This window comes from Manis javanica, chromosome 4 (genome assembly GCF_040802235.1).
Source record: "Manis javanica isolate MJ-LG chromosome 4, MJ_LKY, whole genome shotgun sequence".
Taxonomy (NCBI): Eukaryota; Metazoa; Chordata; class Mammalia; order Pholidota; family Manidae; genus Manis; species Manis javanica.
In genome coordinates, this window is record NC_133159.1 from 4420352 (window position 1) to 4442815 (window position 22464).

A 22464-nucleotide genomic window follows, 5' to 3' on the forward strand; every position below is an offset into this window, starting at 1 on the left:
GGCACAGAGCAGCTGGTGAGTATGCATGGCATGGCTACAGGTAGCCCTGGATCACTGTTGTAAATCACCTCTCAAAGCTGTCAGCCCCTCCACTATTGTCAGTCCCAAGGGACTCACAACACATGTGCCGACTGATGAGATCCCCCGGGTGTCGGGACACCACCTAAGCCTCCACACTTCAGTCACCAGCAGTCACCGTGTCTGCGTCACCCAAGTCATTGTACTAAGATTTAGGGAGCACTTATCTTTAAACCCACGGCTAGCCCCAACCCGAGAGAGCCGGAGCCATGGTAAAAGAACAAAGGGCACAGGGTGCTCCTGGAGAGTCGCTGTCACCTGCCACTGTCCAAGAGCTGGGCCTGGGCCTGTCCCCTCCCCAAGGAGCCCTTGCCAGGCTCACACTGTTCCCCAAGGAGAGCGGCAGGCCATCCCTGTAGCTGCGCCTTTTGTTCACCAGGACAGCCTCTCAGGTGCCCACATGACACCCAGTGACAAAGTTCTCTGTCCACCAGAAGAAAAGCAGTCCAGCTTCCGCTTGTTTGCAAAAGCTCCATTGTTGCTTTGTTTTCCCAAACTGCTCCAAGCCAGAGGCTCCTGACATGAAACCTGAGCTCAGACCACCTCTCAAAGAGAGGGGCATGCTGGGGCGGGCAGCACATGGGCACCGGGCTGCAGGGGTCCCCCCAGCTCCTCCATGCTTCCTGGCAGGGGTTCCAACGTGCCTCCGTGACGTGCAGTGTCTCACACACATGCGGCCAGCCGCCAAGGACAGGCACATGCGTGCACACTCGCAGCTCCAACCCCTGCCCCCGTGTGTCCCGTCGGACCCGGGCTCCCTCCGTGGGGCCTCGGTTACCTTCAGGCTCCCGTCATCGTTGTCATCCTCGTCCTCGTCCTTCTTTTTCCGTTTGGCTCTCTTCTCCTTCCTGTCCTTGAGTTTCTTCTTCTTCTTTTTATTGGGGGAGTAGTCGCTGCCCTCACTCTCCGACTTCTCCAGGTCCTCCTCGTTTTCCGACAGTTCGTCATTGCTCCCCTGGAAGAGAGGGACCATGAGGCCAGCATCCTTGCCCTGAGCGCGGCCTCCTGGCAAAGTCAGTGGGCCTTTCGGCTTCAGGCTGCTCACAGCTCAGCACCAAAGCCCGGCCAGAGGGGCTGCCCTGAGCCAGCACGAGTCCAGGGTCCCACCCCCGCAGGTAAGGCAAAGCCTCTGTCAAGTCAGACTACCCCACTTGGCAAGCTCATTGCAGCCTGCTTGGACTGCCCTGCGGTGTGGCGCAGGCTCAATCACAACCAGGTTTCTACAGGTTTGGGATTTTAACCAGGGTTGCGTGATGACACCTGGACCCAGGAGCTCGTGGTAGAGGACATGATGTCCAGAGCCAAAAAGAAAGTGCACCACAGGAGCCGAAGCAGACGGGCAGAGAGCCGCGGGCGGCAGCCAGCCCCTAGCCCCTCTGTGTCTGTGCGCATCCTATGGAATTCCGAGTGTCCAGTGAATCCCACAGTTAACGTGGAGCATGCGTCCCAGTTTTATCTGCCTGTGGTCTCTCCAGAAACTGCGATGGCACAAGCCCACCTTCCCCTCTCCACTCCCACCCCGGCTGCGATGAAGCCCACCTTCCCCCCTCCACCCCCACCCCAGCCATTTCATCTCTATATGAGACAAGGTAATTTAAGCAGCTCTTAAGCTTGGCTTCCTTGATTTAGTTTCCCGTCTGTACAGGCAGAAAATGGCCCATTTATATGGAGATAAGGGCGTTCACAGCTAGAGCATCCCCAGAAAGGCACGGGCCCTCCGAGAAGCTGTTTACTGGAGACCTCAAGACGCAAGTGGACTGGCAAAGGCCTTTGCAGCCCCTCCTGGCCTGTGCCTGCGGGGGGAGGCTGGGCGCGGATGCTCCAGTTACCAGCACAGGCCTGTCATCTCTGTGCTGGCTGTTTACTGTTTTCAAGGTGAGTAAAGAGAAGCATGGAAAAGATGAAGAGAGAATCGGAGAGATGAAAAATGAGCTCAGGAAACAGCAATGGGGAGAAAGGCACAAGAGGAGGGGGAAGGAGGGGAAAGCAGAGGTGGTGGGGAGGCACGGGAGCCGCTGGAGAGGGGAGGGCAGCACGGGCAGGTCTGTCTGGACAATCTTGGGGGGACCCAGCTGGATCTCTGCCCTTTCTGGCCACCCGGTAAAAAGCGAGTCTTCTCCCAGGCGGGAGGCTTTGCCTGAGCGACCACTGGGAAAGGACCCCGGATGGGCTCCCTGCACTTCCTGGCTCTGCTGGGCGCTCAGCCCGCACTCTCCGCCAGCGCCGTGCTCCCAAACCTCCTCTGCTCTTTATGCCGCTGAGTCAGTGTGCTGGCTGGCGGCTGGCAGACAGGGCCTCTGCGCCTTTCCAGAACAGGGTGTTTCCTGGAATTCTGACTCGCCGTGCCTCCACCACGCCACCGGGCCCCGGAGCAGAGCCAGTCCTGGCTGCTGCCAGAGGCTGCCTTGGGCAGGACAGCCTTATGGGCGCCCTCGCTCCTGGGGCTGTTGGCGATGCGGGGCCCAAGGGCCACAACTCCCAGCTCTGCCTCAGTCCTTTGCGAAGGCAGGTGTCAGACAGGGTCATCCGTTTCTCCCAAGGGTGTAGATTCTGGCAAGCTTCAAGAGACCACCCTTCAACAGCCCTGAGACAGGCTCTACCCCAGCCCTCACCCCAGCAAAGGTAAGGCCGCCATGGGCTTCAGCACCAGGGACAGAAGCTGCCAGAGGGAGGGGCATGGGGCTGGCCCTCAGCTGCCCTGGGAGGACCCACAAACCAGCCCAGGGATGAGGAAGGAGGCCCATGCTGATGCCTGATGACCCCCAAGGGACCTGACTGTGGGTCTTGGGGCTCCCTAGGACTGAGTCCTGCAAGACTGAGAATGCCTTGGCACTCTGTCCCTCGCCGGCCTGGAACCGGGGGAGTCATTCCAGCACCCTGACCTCAGCTTCCTCATCTGTGAAGTGGGGGTGCCACCAAGGGTGGTAAGAGCAATAGAGCAGATCGTGGAAGAGAAGGCCCTGAACAGTTTGAAATGGGAGAGACCCACGTACCCATGACACCCCCAATTCTGCTTGGAAGCCAAAGATGCAGGCAGGACATCAAACTGGAGGACACAACCAGCCTCACCCAGCTTGTTTCTGCAGATCGGATGGGGTTAAAGCCAGCTGCAGAGATGGTGCCTGTGGCTGGGCCTTGGTTACCGGGCACACGAGCAATCTGAGGAGAACACACCTGAGCACCTGGCGGGAAGCAGGCGCTGACACCTCCCAAGGGCGGGAGTGGTGAGGAGCGGCTGGCGCAGCTCCAAATGCAGGGCCCGGAGGGAGCAGGCGGGAAGGCAGGACAGAGGCAGGGAGAGGGGGAAGCCGATCTAGCTGTCTGTGTGTGCACAGTGCAGGGGGGTAGGCCTGGCAGAAGGCCCACGTGGGGCAGTGCCTGGGGGCTGGCCCAGCATCCACTCCAGGGCTCAGTGGGAGAGAAGGGGTCAGAGGTCCACCTCAGAAAACGAGCTACAGAGGGGGCAGGGCCGTGTGCCCCTCTCCAGCTCCCAGTCTCTCACTCGATGAAGGCAGTGATGGCAGCCCCTTATTTCAAGGAAGCGGGGGCTTCTCCCTCTGCCGTCTGCCTGCACGGGGAAGCTCAGAGAGAAGGCTCCTGACTCACCGGCCAGTCCTTGACGCGGTCCGGGCCCTGCCTTCTCCCTCCACCATGGGAAGCTCACACTGCTGGGGCCCACCCTCACCTACATGTTTGTCCAGGCCCTCCTGCCCATAGGGAGGCTGGGCTGGCTGAGGGTGGAGGAGCTGGACAGTCTTTGGGGACTGGTCTCTTGCTTGCTGGCACACTCCTCTGCATCCACAGCGCATCTCCACACCCACATGTTTGGGCACTTGCAGCCCTCGGCCTCTTTTTTTTTTTTTTCCAAAAAAATATTTCCTTATAGAGAAAGGAGTGAGGAGAAGGGCAGTGAATGGGTCTGAAAACTCGAAGAGGAGTGACACATCAACGAGACCTGGGTGGATGCAGTGGCAGCTCATGGCAGGAGGGATGACTAAGAACCAGGGGCACACCAGCCATACGATGAAACTTACAGGGGGGATGCAGACCAAGCCACATTCCAGGGAGGGGACACAGGCACAGAGCAATAACGCCCTAATCGAACCCTGAACCAACCTCAGCAGTCATGCCTTTGACCTTGACATTGCCCTTTGCACAGCAGCAGCCCCAGGCGTGACTACAGGGGATAAGGAATAGCGGTGGGAGAATCCCAGTGGACTTGGAGTCCTGGCAGAATCCATCTACAAAGCTGCCCTAAGTACTATGCCCAGGCTGTGTGCACAAGGAGCTGAGGGGAGGCAGGAGGGGTCTTTGCCCTGATCCCCAGGGCCCCTGCGGGCACAGCATGCCCCCAGTGCAGGCCTCGGGGACCCCAAGTGGGGAGCCCCTTCCCACCCTTCCTGCTCCCCAGCTCTGCGGATGTGTCTCATCCCAGCCTCCCCCCCCCTTCCACCTACACCCAGTTCTCCAAACACACCTCATCTCAAAAAAGGAGGCATTTAAACTCAAAAGGCAGGACTCAGAGAATTGGTCATTCTCAATTTGGGGTCCTTCAAGATTGAGGGGGAAAAAGAAAGAATGAAATATGAGCCTTCCCATTCACGAGTGTTATAAACAGTTATAATTTAGCACTGAATAATTGGTTGCTATGGTAACTGCTGCAGTACAGGTTGAAATCATTTCTCCCTCCTGCGCTGGGTCTGACAAGGAGCTTCATCTACATATGCTCAGGTTCTGGCCGCAGCCCGGTTATTTATGTAAATCAGAATCCATGACCTGCTGCCTGTTCCCCCCATCAAGGAAAAATTGCTGCATGGGTGCCCCTCCCCTTTCTGCCTCCACCCACCGCCTTATCTTGGGGCCGCCTGGTTGGAGCTGGAGAGGGACAAAGGGGTGAAGACCCCTCCCCGCGTCCAGGTGGGCAGGCGGGTGGACGGCTGGAGGCACATGGTGCCAGGATCCTGCTCCCTGGCTGCAGCCTGCTCCAGACCTGAGACCTGACCGCTGGCTGAGCTGGGCTCTCAGGGACAGTGGGGCGGGGCGGCGGGGGGAGGGTGAGCAGGTGGCAAAGGGCCAAGGGTCATCTTAGGGGCCTGTCTGGCACAGTCCGGTCATCTGCAGGCTCCCAGTCCACCTGGCCCTCCGTCCCTTCTGAGGAGCAGAATTGCATCTCAGGAGGGAAAGGGAGAGAGATGAGGCTGGAGAGAAGAAACGGAAAGAACTGAGAAAGAGGGCAAGGAGGGCAGAGGCCAAGCTCAGGCCGAAACAGTGAGGGCACACGAGGCAGAGAGAGGTGGGCAGAGACGAGAGCAGACGTGTGTCCGGGCGGGTCCACAGGAAGAAGCAAGACACAAGAGCTAAGCGAGCACGGCACGGGGTGCCAGGGAAGAAGGCACCAGCCCCCCTAGGTCTCAGAGGGCCCCCCGGCCCGCCCTGCCCCCTGCTGCATGCACCCACCCCAGTCCTGGCCTCTCCCCTGCCTGGACACTGCCCACCTCTAGCCTCCTTCCTGGCCAGGGGCCGGGGAGGGTCTGGCTGTCCTCTCTGCCCAGGAGGGAGAGAAAAAATAAACTGAGCCCTGCCTAGGGTAGGAGGGGAGGGGCTGCCCCCTGGTGGTCCTTCACCTGCATCTGGGAACTGGGCTGACCCGGCCTGAAGACCTGAGACAAGGGCCTGATGGCACTGAGCCTCCCGGCCAGCTCCCACGAAAGCAGCAGCTGGGAGAATCCGCTGAGGAGCTAGGGAGCTCCTGCCCTCAACCACCAGGCCGAGGACCCCGATTCCACCTCCACCCCAGTGTCCACAGAGCCTTACCTGGGGCGTGAGGCTCGTAGCAGCAAAACAGCATGTCACAGGCTACAGCAGGAAGTGGTCCCTGCACCCCAGGGCCCACCAGCCCTGAACCAGCCATGCCTGGAGGCATAAGGACGGACCTGCCAGGCCAGGAGGGAAGGAGGGAGCCGCAGCAGGGAATTCAGAGGGGCTGACCTGCCACATCTCCCCCAGTGGGATGGTCCGGGTGAGAAATGCCAACTTCACCAAACAGCAGAGGCAGGAAACACTGGGGTGATTCAGACTGGAGGGCACAGGCCAGCCTAGGCTGATTGCCATGGGGACCCAGGACACAGTTAGGGCAGGCCCTGCCCCCCAGACGCATCCGAACTGACACCTGGATGCCCCCAGCCTTCCCCAAGGCATCTCTCACATGAAGGCGCCCTCTTGGTTCACATCTGATTGAACCCCATGGCACCCTTACTGCAGACACAGACTTGAGGCTCAGAGAGGTGTGCACAGTGGCTTCAGAGCTCCAGCACCCCACAGCCCCCCTGTGCAAAGCCTTGCAGAGACTTCACCGCACTCAGGGGGCCGGCAAGAGGGCCTCCTTGGGCGAGCCACTCTCACCAGTCCCATCCAGAACACTCCGGCAGGCACTGAGCCCTCATCATGGAGGAGCTGTCTGGGGGCCACTGAGGCCTCTCCCTTGCGAGACTGGGCCACTAGGTCCGCCTGTGGACAGGGAGGCCAAAAGGCCAAGACTGAGAGAACTGACAAGCTTCCCCTCAGGGCAGATGGGCCAGCCTGTGAAGCGGGTTCAGGTCTCAGCTGTGTCGCTGTGAGGCCCTGGGCAAGTTCATCCCCGTGCCTCCACCCTGTGGTCTGCAAACTGGGGTGCACACCACCCGCCCCACAGGGCCACCTGGGGGATTAGGGATGACGTCCAAATAGAGGCGAACGGCCCGCACGCAGTGAGATAGGAGCTGTCACACTGTCCTATTATCACCCCCCTTCCAAGTGGGGGGGTCTTAAGGCTGCAAGTCAGCCTCAGTGTTCCCCTCTGCCGGTGGGGACAGCCATCCCTGTCCCACCGAGTCACAACATCGATCTTGCTGTGAAAGCATTTTGGAAACGAGGTCCCAGAGCTCACGACTGTGGCTCAGGGAACCCGTCTCTCCCAGGGCCTCAGTTACTGTTCTCCACGTTTATCATTTTCATCAGGATTCAAACTCACAACAGGTTGGAAGCAGCGGGGAACCCGATGTTGTCGTGGCCCAGGACGGCCGCGATGGAAACAAGGACTCCCAACCCTGGAGCCTCCTGCCCAGACAGTGCGTTTGAGACCCGTCTCGGGAAGGCCTGTGCACTGCGTGGGCTGTGCCGCATCTGGGGCTTCTCACCCACCCTCAGCCCTCGGGACACCCACCCCGGCGGGGCCGCAGCCAAGGGCCTTCTCTGCAGCCACGCCCTCCGCTGGCCCCGCCGCCGCTGGCCCTTTGCTGGGGGGCCCCCACACACACCTCTTTCTTCTTCCGCTTCCCTTTGGACCTGCTCTCCTTGAGCTTCTTGGCTTTCTTCTTCTTGGGAAGGCTCACGGGCTCCTCAGGGAAGAAGTCCTCGAAGCCTTCTAGGCCACCATCTTCTTCTTCTGGAGGAATCAGAAAGGGGAGGGGTTACTCTGCAGCCTCCCCCAGCCACACAGGGTGAGAAGCCGGGCGCTGGGACAGCAGGCTCCTCTGCCGGTCCCCGCACGCCCCGCCCCCCCAGCCCCCACCACTCCTCTCCCTGCCACAGTTCCCCCACCTGGCCCCTCCCCACCCCTCAGAGCCACCCCCCACTCCGGGAAAACAGGGCCGGAACCCCAGCTCCCTCATCTGTAAGATGGGACAATGGCCCCCCTACCCTGACATGAAGACGCCCGGGAACTGAATGGCCAAGCAAAAGCAAGCAGCTGACCAAGGCCTGTTGACAGGTGCCCCGGCGAGAAGGCAGCCCCTGGCACGACAGAGCCCTCTCCGGCCAGGCACAGAGAGGGGTCGGGGCCCATCTCTGCCCTCCAGAGGCTCATGATGTGGTCAGGAGATGGCTCATGAATGCAGGAGGACAGGGACACACAGGCCACATCCCCCTGGGGCCATGGGGCTCCACACAGCAAGTGCCAGGATTTGGAGGAGAGGGGCCAGCAAGGAGGATGTCGGGCCGCCCATGATGGGGCAGCAAAGGGCACCTGCCTCTCCCACCCAGCCCCACACCCGAACTGCCCAGGCTCCCACTCGCCTCCGGTCACACCCGCCTAGCAGCCCTGCTCAGCAGGATGCCCAGCAAGCACGTTGGGCCCAGCACCCAGGAAGATGGGAAATTCCACAGAGATGCTGCATCCAACACGTGGGTTTTCAAGAAGCCGTGCACGATTCCTGAATTCCCTTCCTCCTCCATGAATTCAAAAGGCTGAGGGGATGAGGGCGGGTATGTGAAGGGGTATCTCTGAAGCGGCAGCTGGCTTCGAGCCTCATGTCACCCGCAAAGGGGAGAGGGCTTGGCATGGAGCCCCTGCAGAGGGGACAGGTGGCCCAGGCCTAACTCCCAACCGGGGAAACCAGGGTGGAAAAAGGACAGCCAGCCCCAAGCTCCCAGGGACCAGACATGGGCTTCAGAAGGAAAAGAGGGGAAGGTTTTTTGGGAGACAAACAGCAGCAAGAAACAAACCTCCCAGAACAGACCCGTCCACAGGACAAAGGAGACTTCTAGAAAGAAGCTGGCCGAACTTCGAGTCCACAAAAGGGCACCCACAGCCAGCCTGCCCTACCTGTCACCCTCTCATCACCCTATGTCCACCCAGGGTAGCAAAGAGAAGAGCTAAGCGGGGTCCTGCCCTGCCGGGGTGTTGGGAAGACACAATTGGGGTGTCTCAGCCCAAAGACTGCCTCAAGTGAGTGGGACCCCATCACAGGGCTGCACCAAAGGGACCCTGAGGAGGGCAACAAGCCCTGGGGCACCTGGAGACCTTCCTGGAGGAAGGGGCAGGGTGTCCTCACTGAATGAAGTGTAAAGAAACAGAGCCTCACCCACCTACCCACCAAGTCTTCAGCTGTGCGGTCATGGGTGTTGAATGTGTCAGCCAGGCAGCATGAGCGCAGACATACGCACCGCAGATGCTCAGACATGCCCCAGTACACCAACATCTGGCCTCCTGGCCTCCAACAGATCCACCCCCCAGCCAGAGACCACTGTCTACCCAGAGTCCCCAGGGGGAAGGGGGATGCTCCCACCCTGGGTCCTGTGGATCCCGTCGCCACGCTTGGGAGCAGCTAGAGGGCGCTAGTGACTCTGGTAGCCAAGTGGATGCCCCTCCCACCCACACCCCTGCAGGGCGACCTCCCTACCAGGGTTGCAGCACTGTCTGGGTGCCCCTCTGCCCTAGGGCCCCCTTCTAGGATGGCTGGGATCCGCTGTCTCCTCATCCAGGGAGCAAGTGCCCACCCTATCTTGTACAGCCCCCCGGGAGTCCATGGGGGCAAGGGCAGGGTATGCACAGGTCCCCTTCCCACCCTGCCAGGCAAACACAGAGGAGGCAGGGCAGACACCAGGCAGGACCGAGAGCTGCCGCAGAGGAGGGGGCCCAGGCGTGGCCTGAGTGCTAGCATCCCCAGGGTACAGCTTGGCGGCCCTGACCAGCAGAGAGGGGCACTGTTGAGGACAGGACCACGTGGAGGGCACAGCTGCCATGGCCTTGGCCAGGGGTGGGCAGTGGGGGGTCAGCCTGAAGCTGGGTCTGACATGGCTCAGGTCTCCAGCAGAGCCATGCCGAGGCACGGCCACACACACTGGCCCGGTGCTGTCCCTCTGAGCCTGTCGTGTCTCTTGGGCTCAGGATTTTCTGGGCCCAGTGGAAATGTGCACAGCGACCACTCCCCAAGTCATCCCAGAGTGGAGGGGCCTGGCGGGCAGGGACAGGGCTGGAGAGTTGCTCAGGGACTGGGTAGGGACTGGATGCCTGTCCAGACCTGCTCACCCCCTGCCCGCCTCAGCCTCTACCGAAGCCACAGGGAAACTGTCTGGCCAGAGCCGCCCCTGCACCCTGGCAGTGCCCCTCACCGGTTATGTAGCAGGCTCAGGCTGATGCAGCAGGAAGGGCCCCCCCCTTCTGCCTCAGCCACCTCCCTGCATCCCCCAGCCCCTCAGCAGGGTGGCCTCCCAGACTGGGAAGGCCAGCTCAGTGCAGCGTCACTGACTGACTAACTGGCCAGTAGAACAGACAGGGGGATGAACAGGAGGCTGCAGGGGGTTCTGGAAGGAAGCCGGTGACGCACGCTGCCATGGGAGGGGGCAGGGGCAAGCCCCATACTCCAGCCTTAATCTATAGCCAGGATAAGGCCCCAAGCCCTCTGCCCCTGGACACACCCCCTCCTCCAATCCCGGAAGAGATCACAGCCCAGGGCCATCTGCCTGGTTAAAATTTTCCTCTAGAAGATTCCCGAACCAGCACACAAAGGTTGGGGACCCCACCCTGCCCACCACCATCTCTTGACAAACCCTCCTCTCCCCTGGGCTGACCTCTGCGACACCACCCTCCCCACACCCCCTTGATTCCCACTCACCCAAGTCCCAGCGCCCTTCCACTTCTGCAAGAGCCCAGACCTGCCTGTGGAGGCACATCCCAGCAACCCCACTGGTGCCTACCAGCCCCTCCCTGAGCCCCCAGCCCTGCACCCTCTCCTCAGGGCACACAGCCAGTGTGCCCGGGTGAGGGTCCCAGGGACAGCAGCGTCAGGACTCCTTGCCTGCCAGTTCCCGGCCCTCCTGGCAGTACCCTCCAGGGCCCGAAGCCCCATCGACCCAAGGCAGGCTATAATTGGGGCCCATTAGCCTTATTATCTCCTGCCTCCTGAGCTCCAGGCTGGGGACAGAGGAAGAGGCAGGTTTCAGGGGACAGGGGACAGGTGGGGATTGAGGGCAAGGAGAGGTGCCTTCTGCTGCCGTTTCCTAAGCTCACCCCAGACCTTGCCAGCTCCCAGCACTTGCTGTGGCCCCGCCCTGCCCTGTACCGTGCCATTGCAGGCTGCAGCCCAGGCTGGCTGGGTAGGCCTTCCCAGAGTAAGTCGCTGTAACAGTGGACAAGTACCTTCATGCCACCTGCGCAGGTTTGGAACAGGTAGTGTATGTTAATTTATGTTAATGCATCTACTCTCTACATAGCAACCTGAGAGATGGTTCGACTACTACCCGCATTTGCCCACGGGGAAACTGAGGCTCACAGAATCTCATGACTTGACCACATCTGACGTTTCAGAGTTGGCAGGTGGTAGAGCCAGAATGGAACCCAGGCAGGAAGTGCCCACCACCCTGGGGGTCCCCGCCCTTGCCCCTCCCTCCTGGCATTGGAACACCCAGAATTCAGACTTTGCCCATATTTACTTAACAAGCATTTAAGCAGCATGACCTGTGTGCCAAGTCAGGACTGCACCCTGGGGACAGCGAGGTGACTCAGGCCAACCCCTGGTTTGGAAGGTCACAGGGGGTCCCTCGGGGGAGTCAGGGCTTGTCCAGCACAAGTGCCCATGGTCTCCCTGCAGGTTATGCCTGCCCGGCTCCTGCCCCACTCCGGCTCGCCTCTGCGGAAGGCTATCAGGAGCCCAGAGGGGCCTCGGCAAGAACACAGCCCCCCGGGGGTTCTGCAGACACAGGTGACCAGAGCAAGAGGAAAGCATGTGATCGTGGAGGAGGAAGTCAGACCATCTGATTTGGGGGTATTTGAAGGATCTGGGGACCCAAGTCAGGTGCCCGAGCAAGAGCTCCGTTACCAGGGTCCAGAAAGGCGGGCAAATCTGCCAGTGATGGGGACCCAGCTCAACATCCACCACCCTCTCTGGGGTTGGGGGAGCAGGGGCTCCTTCCATTCCCACCCGCAACCCACCACCGAGCAGGGAACAAGACCACCTGGTGACCCGGAGGAGGGAGAGACAGGGGAGCACAGGCCTCACACCTCTGCCCCTTCCTGGCAGGGACGCCCCAGTCCTGTCCCCACTAAGCCCAACTCTTCAGCCTTAAAATGGGCCTAATACTGCCTTTCTGAAGGCGTGAGGGGGACTTGGAAACTGAGATGCACAGGAATGGCAGGTGGCGCCTAGGGCCCTAGAAGGCTCGGACAGCAGGTGGCAAAGGGTGGGCGGCGGAGGGTGGGGGCTCCGCTGGGCCAGGGTTCTCAGGGCCACCCTCAAACTGGCTAAGGAGGGGCATCAAAACTAGGGTTCCCACCAGTCCTTGGAGCATCCCCACCACCGGCCCTCTGCTGGTAATGGGGGGGACATCACCAGAGGATTAATAATTTATTTATGACATTTAACAAAAACCAGACATCCCCTCACTGGCGTCTCATCCAAGAGCATCATTCCTGAGCCCCCGGGCAGGCAGGCAGGGGGATTGGTGAGGCTCTTGCCCTCAGGGCCTGGGGCCAGGGGAGAGTACAGATGGGGGGGAGGGGAGGAGCCAGGGCAAGCAGGGCGAGGCCCCCAAGCAGCCCCAGGTGGGGAAGGAGGGAGGGGACGGGAAAATGCCCAGAGGGCCCGGGAGAGACAGGGACAAAGGAGGGAAAGAGAGACAGCCAGACAGAGAAGCCCAGGCAAAGACTCCAGGAAGACAGACCGACAGACTTGGAGACACACAGAGCGACAGACATGGGGAGAGAGGGAGAAAAACACAGGGAAATAAGGACAGAGCCACGGAGATAATGCAGAAAGTCTCAAAAGTTTTACCTGCAAAACCCAAAAAGTCAGACACCACGTATTGTGTTCAGTACCTGGCTCAGCAAAGATACTTGAGAAATTCATGGTGAGTGGATGGAAGGATGGACGGAGTGCAGGCAGGTAGGATGGACAGATAGATGGACAGACGGATGGATCATGGGTGGGAAGTGTGGATAGTGAGTGGATGGACGGCTGGCGGGCGGAGGGTGTATGGTTAGTTGGTGAGTCCTGTGGTTGGATGGCTAGATGTTTGGGGGGGAGGTGGAGACGTGTAGTGGGATTAATAGGTGAATGGGTAATTGAATGAAGTGATGAAATGATAGATCAATTGGGAACCTGGTGAATATCTCCCAGGCCAAGTCCCCAGGCAAAGTCGCTCTGCCTCTGTCTTCCCAGCAAGGAGCGTTAAATGCTATCAGGCCCACCCCGCATCCACATTTCCCCATGGGGGCAGGGCAAGCAAAGGACAGACCTTGGGAATCAGGGCTGTCCTGACCCCTGTAACTGGGGCCATCCTGTGAGCATGGTGGGCATGGCCCAGTCAAATGTCTCTGGGACCAGAGCAGTCACACTGCCAGGCCAGGAGAAAGACTGGGCTCACCAGGTCTGGAAAACCCACCGCTCAGGCTGTGTGACTGCGGAAGGGCTGGGTCAGCTAGTCAGGGGACTGAGGAAAAGGCCTGGGGTGCTGAGTACCACCCACCACCACCACCCCTCCCCTCCAGCCCCACCATGGGTTTTGTACTCCCAGCCCTCCTCCAGCCCAGGCTCCCATCCCCCACTTAATGGACCAGGGTGCAAGTCTCAGAAGCATTTCCTTGGGGAAGGCAGATCAGCTGCCCCCCTGGGATGGTATTAATTATAACAATCACAGTTTGCTGGACACCACTTACGTGCTGGCACTGTGACCTAAATGTTCCATGGGCACCATCTCACCAGTCCTCACAATAACCCTCTGTCAGGTAGCTAGGGCTGTGTCCTATTCCACAGGTAGGGACACTGAGGCAGGGCTGGGTAGCTTGCCCAAGCTCCCTGAACTCCCAGGAGAACCTGGCAGCTGCCAGTCCTGGAACCTCAGTGGCAGACCCCCACCCTGCTCTCAGTACCAGAGGGCTAGGCGGGCAGAGCCCTGTGTGGGGAATAAGACTACTACTGAGGGGGGCAGGGGGCGGGCAGAGAAAGGAAACAGGGTTGACAAGTAGCCAGCCCAACTGCTGTGATTTCAAAGTTAGTGTGACAGCTGCCAGCACACCAGCTCCACTGCCCACAAACGGTCATGTTCTGGCACCGGCTGGCCCTGGGTCGGAGCAGGTAACGGCCATAACCTCAGGCTAAGGGCTGCAGAGCGGCTGCAGTGACGGCTAGGAGAGAAACAAGGCCAGGCTGACCTAGGGGCCTCCAGCCCTCACACTGAGACCACAACGACCCCTAAGCACCCAGGGTACCAGGTGCTGAGAGATAAGAGATCTGGAGATGCACAGACGGTGGGGGTGGGGGGGACTGTCCATAGGGAAGTACGCCCGTGATACTATCCCAGCGGGTGGGAAGTCTGCCAAGGTACAACAGGCCTGAGAGTGATGGGGTGGGGCCACACTGGAGCCAGGAGGTCAAGAAGGGCCTCCCCGTGGTGACATTTGAGCTGGGACCTAAGTGACAGGAAGGAAGTAGCGTGAGCTGAGGATACAGTGGGTCAGGCAGGGGTCACAGCAGGTGCTCCAAGGCAGGGTGGAGTGGGGGGTGGGGGGCTTCCAGAGGCATCAAGGAGCCTGGCGTGGCTGCAGGTGGGAACAAGGGGGCGCTGAGGACCGTGCAGTCACTCACAGCCAAGGGGATCCTCTGGGTCTGACTTGTGTTTACAAAGGTGACCCTGGCTGCTAATGGAGGGTGGTCAGTGAGGGCTGGTCGGGAGGCTCTGGAGTGGACCAGGGACACGAGGAAGAGCTGGGAGCTTGGGAAGTCAGGGCGTGCTCTGCAGGTGGAACAGCCAGTCTTGCTGACGGATGGGCTGCAATCCCCAGGCCAGGGGGCCAGAGCAGGGCTCCACCTCTTCAGGGCTTTGGGGGCATTCCTAGTGGCCCTGGGGACAACCTGGCCCCCTGCCCTGCCTTGCCCTGGAGTAAGGGGCGTAAGCAGGAGTCACAGGGAGGTGAAGTGGTGGGCAACGGTGATGGAGGCCCAACCCCTCTGGCCCAAACGGTGAATGGCACGCCCACTGGCCTGGGGACACCTTCCCTGGCCCCCTCCCCTCTGCACATTCTGAGCCCTGACGCAACCACGGAGATCCAGAGTATGTGGGGCAGGAGGGCAGGAGATCCCGTCAAGGTGACGTCCTGGAAATAAGCCTGTTAGTGCATGTTCAGCTGTCCACTGCGCCCATCAGTGCCACAAAGGGGCCACGCCCCGAGCACCACCAGGAAGCCACTTATTGAGGAAGCCAGTGACTAGCTTGTGGAGGAGATGGACTCTAGGGTAGAAAACAGCCTTTCCGTGCTTGTGCGGGGCGTCCGTGCTCCCTTCTGGGAAAGGGGCTTAATTCCCTGGAGGGGGATGTAATCCTCAACTGTCATTCCAAGCAACCCCGCCGGTGTGCGGCCACCTCACCCCACTCCCCTCAGCCTAGGAGGCTCCTCGCAAACTTGGCCAGACTGTCTGAAAGGTGGGGTGAGGCCAGGCTCCTGAGGGTCCCCCTTCACACTGCTAACTCAAGCAAACAAGTGGGGAGGGGGAGGAGGCCCGCGGTGGGCGTGCCCACCTGGAGGGAACCCCCTCACCAGGAAGAACAGGCTGGGGAGCTGCTGCACACAGGAGTTGGGGTGCCAATTGGTGGCATGTTCTCCCCTGGGGAGGGCATTCCTGGGGCAGACAGCGGGGTCCTGGGCCAGGGAGGGCCCCTGGACTGCCCACCAGTATCTCAGGAGCCTGGGAGGGGCCACAGGCACCAGCTGAGAAGTGGGACTCCCCCGGAAGGGAGAGACAGAGGTTGGCTGACAGGTTGAGGCCCTGCCCAGCTGTGCCAAGAGGGGAACCGTCCCAAACAAACGGCGAGCAGTTAACTAAAGAAGGATCCTGCAAGCTCGCCCCTGACGCACGAGCTGTTCATGCTCAATGCCGAGAGGGACCACAAGGGCAGGGGCGGTGGCCCTGGCTGTCAGGCCCGCAGCCAGAACGGGGTGGGTGCGAGCGACAGTGCCCGGGCCGTCGCGGGCGGGCGGCGCCGGTGGGCGATGGGGCGCGCCAGCACGACGCCGGCGGCCCGGCAAAGTGTTGGGAGCGGCGGTCGGAGCGCCCCGCGGCCGGGGACCGGGAGCGGGAGTCCGAGCCGCGCGCCCCAGCGCAGGGCCCTCGCGGGCTCGGAAGAAAGCCGCCCCAGGCGGAGATCCTCCTCGCTGCACCCCGGACCCCAACCGGCCCGCCCTGGGGCCGCGACCGGCCGAGACCGGGGTCGGGGCCCTTCTGCCCCGGGAGGCCAGAGGCGCGCGGCGCGGAGCGAGCGCGCGACTCCCGCCCCCTTCAAGGGCACGCGGGCTGACCCCGGCGCGGCACCCCCGCGCCCCTCCGCCCGCGCGGGGCCCGGTGGCACCGGTCGCACCCCGCCCTTGGCCGCCCGCTCGCCGCGCCCTTGGCCGTGCGGTGCCAGCGGGGCGGGGGCACAGCCCGCAGCTCGGGCGCCACCTCCACCCGCCGGGCCCCGCTCACCTGACATCTCGTCTTCGTTCTCCATCTCGTCCGCGAACAGCCGCGGCAGCTCCTCCTCGCTGCCCAGCGGGCCCCGCATGCCCGGCGCGGGGGGGGGGGGGGGAGGTGGGCGCCCCCTCCCGCCGGGCGCGGTGCCAGCCTTAACCCGTGCGCGGCCGGACGGGCGCGCGCGGCGGGCGAGGCGGCCTCGGCGAGAAGATGGCGGCCGCCTGCCCCCCCGCGTCCCCAAACGGCCACCCCCCCGTCTCGACCCCCTTCCTCCGGCCGCCTTCGCCCTGCTCCCCGGAAAGCCCGGGCTGCTCCGCCCACCGCGCCCGCAGCCCGAGTCCCGCAGCCGGCCGAGGGTGGCGGCGGCACGGCGGGGGAGCGGCACACATGCCCGGATTGTGACGTCCAGTCTGGTTGCTGTGGCAACCCCATCCCATCGTTCAGGCAGCGCGACTAGTTAAGAGCGGAAAACAAGTTGGGGGACTAGTCCCGAGCCGCCGGGTGCAGGGTGGAGGACCAGGCGCCCCAGCAGGGGGAGCCGTCGAGGCGCCCGCGCGCCCAGGGGCCCGACGGCCGAGCGGGAGCCGTACTCGGCGGACTGGGCCAAGTGGGAGGCAGCGAACTCCGTCCCCGTGCACCCTGGGCAGGGCTCGCAGCCGCTGTCGCCCCCCTCGCGGGAGGCCGTCTGACCCGGGGTCCCCAAGGGCGCGGAGGCGGGGTCCCTGAGCAGCAAGCTACCGCACTCAGCTCACGGCCCCCGGCTCAGGCCTCTACATGCGTCTAACCCCTTTCGAAAGAGGACTAGAAGAAAAATGTGTTCCGCACTTGGCGAAGGGCCACCCTGGGGACAGCAGGTCCCATTCCTTCAGAAAAATCCACACCGGCTGGCACCTCCCTGACCCCGGGGCAGCCCGCTCCCACAGTCCACGTGCCGTCTTCCACAGCGCCCCGCCGGGCGGGGCCCGGATTAAACACGTCCGGACCCCTGAGGGTGCTAAGGATCTGCGTTCTCCGTGCCCAAAGGTCCCGCTAGAAGCGACACCTGTCGCAGAGCGGGAAGGAGCCACCGCCTCCAGCCCTGGGTTGTTAAAGGTGAAGATGGAGGCCAAAAGCCCTCGGGAGCAACACTGGAATGTTAAATGAGCCCCGCCAATGCCGGCTGCAGGAGGTCTATACGCGGCTGCAAGGACGCCAAAGTTCCAGTGGCTATTCTCTAACCCCAGGAGAGCCCGGAAAGAAAGGGTGTCCTCACCTCACAACCTCAGGCCCGTACGTTTGGGGGAACTCACTGGAGACCCACGTGACTGCCAGGGACCCGCAGGATCTGCCCGACTCTGGAAGCCCAAAGCACGAGGGTGGTGGTCACTCTGGCACCAACCCCTACCGTCTTGCCTGAGCACCCGCCCCAGCCAGGAGGGCGCTCTTTCCTGGGGCTTTTGGGAGCCAGTTGTGCCTGCCTGGTGAGGGCACCTCTTGGGGAGGTTGCCACAAGCCCAGCCACGGTGAGTCCAAACTGTGACCAGAGGTAATAATGGATGGCCTGTGGAGGGTTGGAACCACTTGTAGCAAATTTCCCCCTTCTCCACTCCCAACGAAACTAACTGCCAGCAAGCCCTAAACAAAAGCTCCTCTTTATTCATTCCTGGGCACAGGGCAGGTCTGTCCAGCCCCCTGGATCAAGGTGCAGGGTGCTGGGAATCCTCTTCATCTCGCAGATCACTTTTAAACCACACTAGGGGGAGATGTGGAAACAGCCCAGGGCAGGCGGCCTGCAGGGGAGGGAAAGGCAGCTGGGAGGCCAGCTCAGAAAGCACAGGGCTTCTCAGGGTCTGGGGCTGTAATTCACATCACTTACACCCAGCAGAGGCGCCCCATACCACCGCCGCTCAGCGGGTCTGCATGTTCTCGGGCAAGGCTGCCTTGCCCTCCCAAATGTTAACCATTCAGGAAAATATCCTATCAACCACCAAACGCGTCCACCCCTCAGTTACCAGCCCCGCCCCACCCCCTGCAGATGGTGGGATGAGGTCAGGATGCATCCAGATTCCTGTCCCACTTCAGAGAAGCTCTGCCATACAGCATTTCCTATCACCAGAAAGCCCCCACCACACACACACACACCCTTAACCTTGGCTCTAGTTCCCCAGACGAGGCTGAGAAAGTCAGAAAGACATCACTCAAGAAAGAGGAGCTCCAACTGCTCAGATTGACAACAAACTGGAGTGAAGATGCTCATCACTCCATCCTCTCCCCACCCTCGTTCTTGCCAATGGCTGAAGCTATGTAACATTACTTACTGGCCAAAATCAAAACTAAACACTGGAATGGCAAAAACAAGTGGATTTTTGACCAGAAATTCCAGTGATATTTAAAGGAGAGTTCGCTTATTGCTCAGTTATTAAGTGTGCATTTTAATGACAGTGACCAAAAACGCCTGATGTTAAAAGCAATCCCTAACAAGATGAAAATTCAATACTCTCAATTCCGAGAACAAGCCTATCATTAAGGTTACAGTTTCAGGAGACTAGACTCTGATGTTTGATGAACATAGAGCTCAGAATTATACCTCAGTGACAATTCAAAATCAAAATATATTTTTTAAATATATTGGTTATAAAAACCCAAGGAAAACCTGTTTTTCTAAGAGCCAAGTTGCAATAACTAATGTCTTCAGTGCAAACCTGTCAATCTCCAGCCCTGGGCTCCATGCATTCCTCATACAGGCTCCCAGCAAATTCCTTTACCAACACATTCTGTTGTGGCCCCCCAACGGCCTTGCTGTGTCACCGGGCTTCTGAAGGGCACCAAGGTGCTTGTCCCTACACCCCTCCCACCTGGTCCAGGCAAATTCTGACCTGACCTCAGAAGCACTGAGACCACGTCACTCACAGGTTCACCCTCTGAAATGAGGGTCAGTGCCCCTGCCCACCAAGACCTCCCTTGTACTTGAAGTCTATTTCTCAAGGTGGGTGGGGCCTTGCCCCACCTCATTCCAAATCATTTGGGTTGCTGGGGAGTAGGGGAGCTTTTTAAGGGTGATTCCTGGGCCATGGCCCTGACCTGAGGAAGTGCTCACGTAAGCCTTAAATTACAGCACCTTCTGGGTTCTAGCTAGGGTAGCGGCTCACTCAGCTGGTCAGCACAGCCTTAACAGACCGTTTTAGCTCGGCCTGAAATAGCCTAGAAAAAAAAGAATGTGGATCCTCAAATTCTCCCAAAGACAGGAGAGAGAGGAAAATGTCGGGATTACAAATCCCTAGTTTTTGGTTCCCTGAGATAAGCACCATGAACGGCATCATTTAAGAGGCAGCCCTCCACCTGCTCTCTTCAGCTCCCCCTCCTTGCTGCAATGGCAAGTCCCCCAAAGCAGGCCTCTGCCCACCCTCCTCCCTTCCAGAAAGAGAAGTGACCTCCACAGCTGTTCGCCCCAGAGAACAAAGGCCCAGGGCAGCTCTGCTGGCTTATCACCCCAGCCTGCCTGTGCTGTGCTGCATTACCAGGGGCAGGCCTGCGCCTTGGTACTACCCCGTGAGTGACCACGTCCTAGGTGTGTGCCCGCTCACAGAGGAACAGCACACCACTCTGTCTCTTCACACCTCATGGGGTGTCACGGGAAAGCCCAGGGCAGCAGGGGGAAGCGAACGAGGATGCGCTGCCAAAGCCAACATTTAGGTCTCCAAAGGTTATCGCTGGCCTGACCAGGGGCCGTTTCAGTATCACCTCGCAGGGGTCCTGCTCACCTCCAAGATGTGTTCCCAAAAAATACCCCCAGAATACCCTATGGTTTTGATCATTTCCCTTAAAAAAATTTTGATCAGTCCCCCCACTCCCTGTTTCTGAACACCTCTGTGCCAGGCGCCACTAGTGAATAGTCAGGACGCGTGTATGTCGACACGTGACTCTCCCCCAACAGGTGTGAGGACACTACTCAGGATAAAGCACTTTCACCACTCCAAGTCCCAAAAGGGGAGTGGCTGAGGCTCTAGGAAGGAAAACAAATATTAAACCTTAGACAAGTATGGTGGCGCTTGTCAAGCCAAGGGAGAGATGGTTAAGCAGTCTCCTAGGAGTAAGACTGTTCCAACTTGCTATTGCATTACTTCTGTGAATTTACATCTCAGCTTGAAACTCTCATGACCTGTTCTGTTCCTGTGCCTTAACTATTTCGGATCAGGCAGCTGAGCCATGAGGCAGGCCGGTAGGATAGGGTCTAAAATGTGGTTCGGGCACAGCTGGTGTGATGGGTGTAACACAGGTTCATGCTACATATCCCCTGTCAAACAGTCACTTGTTTGGAAAGTTATTCTCCAGGCTCTGGGTCTAAAGAAATTCTACATGGGCCACTCGGTTATGGTCAACCCCAGAATCTCACTGAGGCACAGCGGCCCAACTAAGGTAAAGAAAATCGGAATAAAGGGCATTTTCTTCTCAAGCCCTATGCAAGCCAAGGTCATTGTAAGTACAGCAATTCATCAGTGAGGGAACAATCTGTCGCTAAAGATAACATGCCAATCCTTTAAAAAAGAAAAAGAAAAAAGGCCTTGCACAATAATAGTAGCCATGTGTTAGCCACTTTAATATAAAAGGTGATCAAAACTCAATTACAGGAGTTCAAAAGGCATAGAAAACCCAATGAGTTTCAATTTTATTACAAGTTTTAAAAGTCTGGGAACTTTAAAAAGGCTTATATGCTAATTTAGGCCAGGGTTAATTTTTTACAACCAAACTATGAATTACTACAGAACATCGATGCAACAAACAAAATTTGCAAAACCAAGTCAGAAATTAATAACGTTAATAATCACGATAATGGACAAAGCCAAAGAGCAACTGATGCCTCGGTTAAATTTGAAAGAAACCCTGCCTTCTGTGAGGGCAGAGAAACATGCAAACAATTCTGCTTCAAAAAATTTGCATAGAAATAGAAAATGCTAGAGTCTTTACCACAAATGAAATTGCAAAGCCTCAACACATTAAATTTGATCCAAGGAGCACCAAATGTTAAATTAGAGCCAAGGTAGGACTCAAACATTTCACTTCCAGCTATACAACTAGCAGAGCACAAGGATTTCACATGTGGAAATTCGCTGTAGGCAAGCTCTTTAAAACATGAATTTTGTTAACACTGTAATTTTAAGACAATGCAGATATTTCTGCAGAATTGTTTAGATTTTAGAAGGGCACCTTAAGGCATCAGGGTCTCTTTTTCGGTCACTCAAATACTCAGTTTTCGGTTGGCACAATGACATCTTTACCACCTCTTAACCTTTCACAGATCCTAGCCTCCGCACACGTGGCAATGAAAATCCCAAGATGACATCGTTTTCTGCCCCACTAGGAACACCACTCTGTCTTGTCCTACTGTCAGTTTGCAGCGTGACTTCTGACATTAAGTCCAGCCATGGCATAAATGGCATGGAAGGGCCTATTCCCCGGACATGCCGACATCTCTGCTCTGCTCTGTCACCCAAGCCCTTCTCCCCGCTGCCCACCTGTGAAGAGACTCGAGAGCTCTGGGGAACACACAGACGTCCACCTCTAGACCATCTACCAGTCCTCATCTTCATCTCCAGCTACCCCTGCTGAGGGCCAAAGTGACAGGTTGTTGCAAAGAGTTGTAGAAATAATTATTTACAAATTCATTTTTGTGCACTTAATTTAAAACCTGGGACTTTAACATCAGTCTCCGAAACCTCTTCTAAAAGGTAATAGAATATACAGCAGCACCCACGGACCCCACTTTATTTCTACAGGAACAAAAAGGACTACAATGCATAATTGTGTGCATCAAAAGTAATTTGTAATAAAAAATTTCAAAGACAAATGCCCCCAAACCCTGCATGTTTATTGACACTGTCATTGTCCTGCAAGACAGCTTAAGAAGTCACTGGTCTCCCTGCGACTGGAGTCCCATTTGTATTCCCGAATCCTTGAAAAAAGCACCAGGTCGAACTGTCACCCTCTGTCGAGTAAAACAGTGACTGACCGAGGCTCTCACTCCCACCTCATCTGCAGGATCAATGCCAAATAGATGCTGGTTCCCTGTAAGGAGCCATCCCCTTCTATTTTGGTATTACCACAAGAAACTGAAAATTTCAAGCAGGAAAAATAAAGTCTAATTACAAATTTAAAGAAGTAGTGGCAGCCCAAGTAAAGCCCTTTTACTATGATTTCCGATTTTCTG

At 58.7% G+C, this 22464-nt stretch overlaps 1 protein-coding gene across 5 annotated transcripts in view; it reads right to left on the reverse strand.

Annotated features, from left to right (window-relative positions):
- Positions 1–16487, reverse strand: part of CHD5 (chromodomain helicase DNA binding protein 5) — a 56929-nt gene extending 40442 nt beyond the window's left edge. For all 5 annotated transcript variants that reach the window (XR_012129942.1, XM_037000170.2, XM_037000169.2 and 2 more), the window contains exons 1-3: positions 16293–16487; positions 7374–7501; positions 857–1033 (exon numbers count right to left, since the gene is read on the reverse strand). Coding sequence is in view for 4 of the 5 variants with exons in the window: in XM_037000170.2 (XP_036856065.2) it covers positions 857–1033; positions 7374–7501; positions 16293–16371 (384 nt within the window). In the remaining variant the exon portion in view is untranslated. The remainder of the gene's footprint in view (positions 1–856; positions 1034–7373; positions 7502–16292) is intronic.
- Between the last annotated feature and the right edge of the window lie 5977 nt (positions 16488–22464).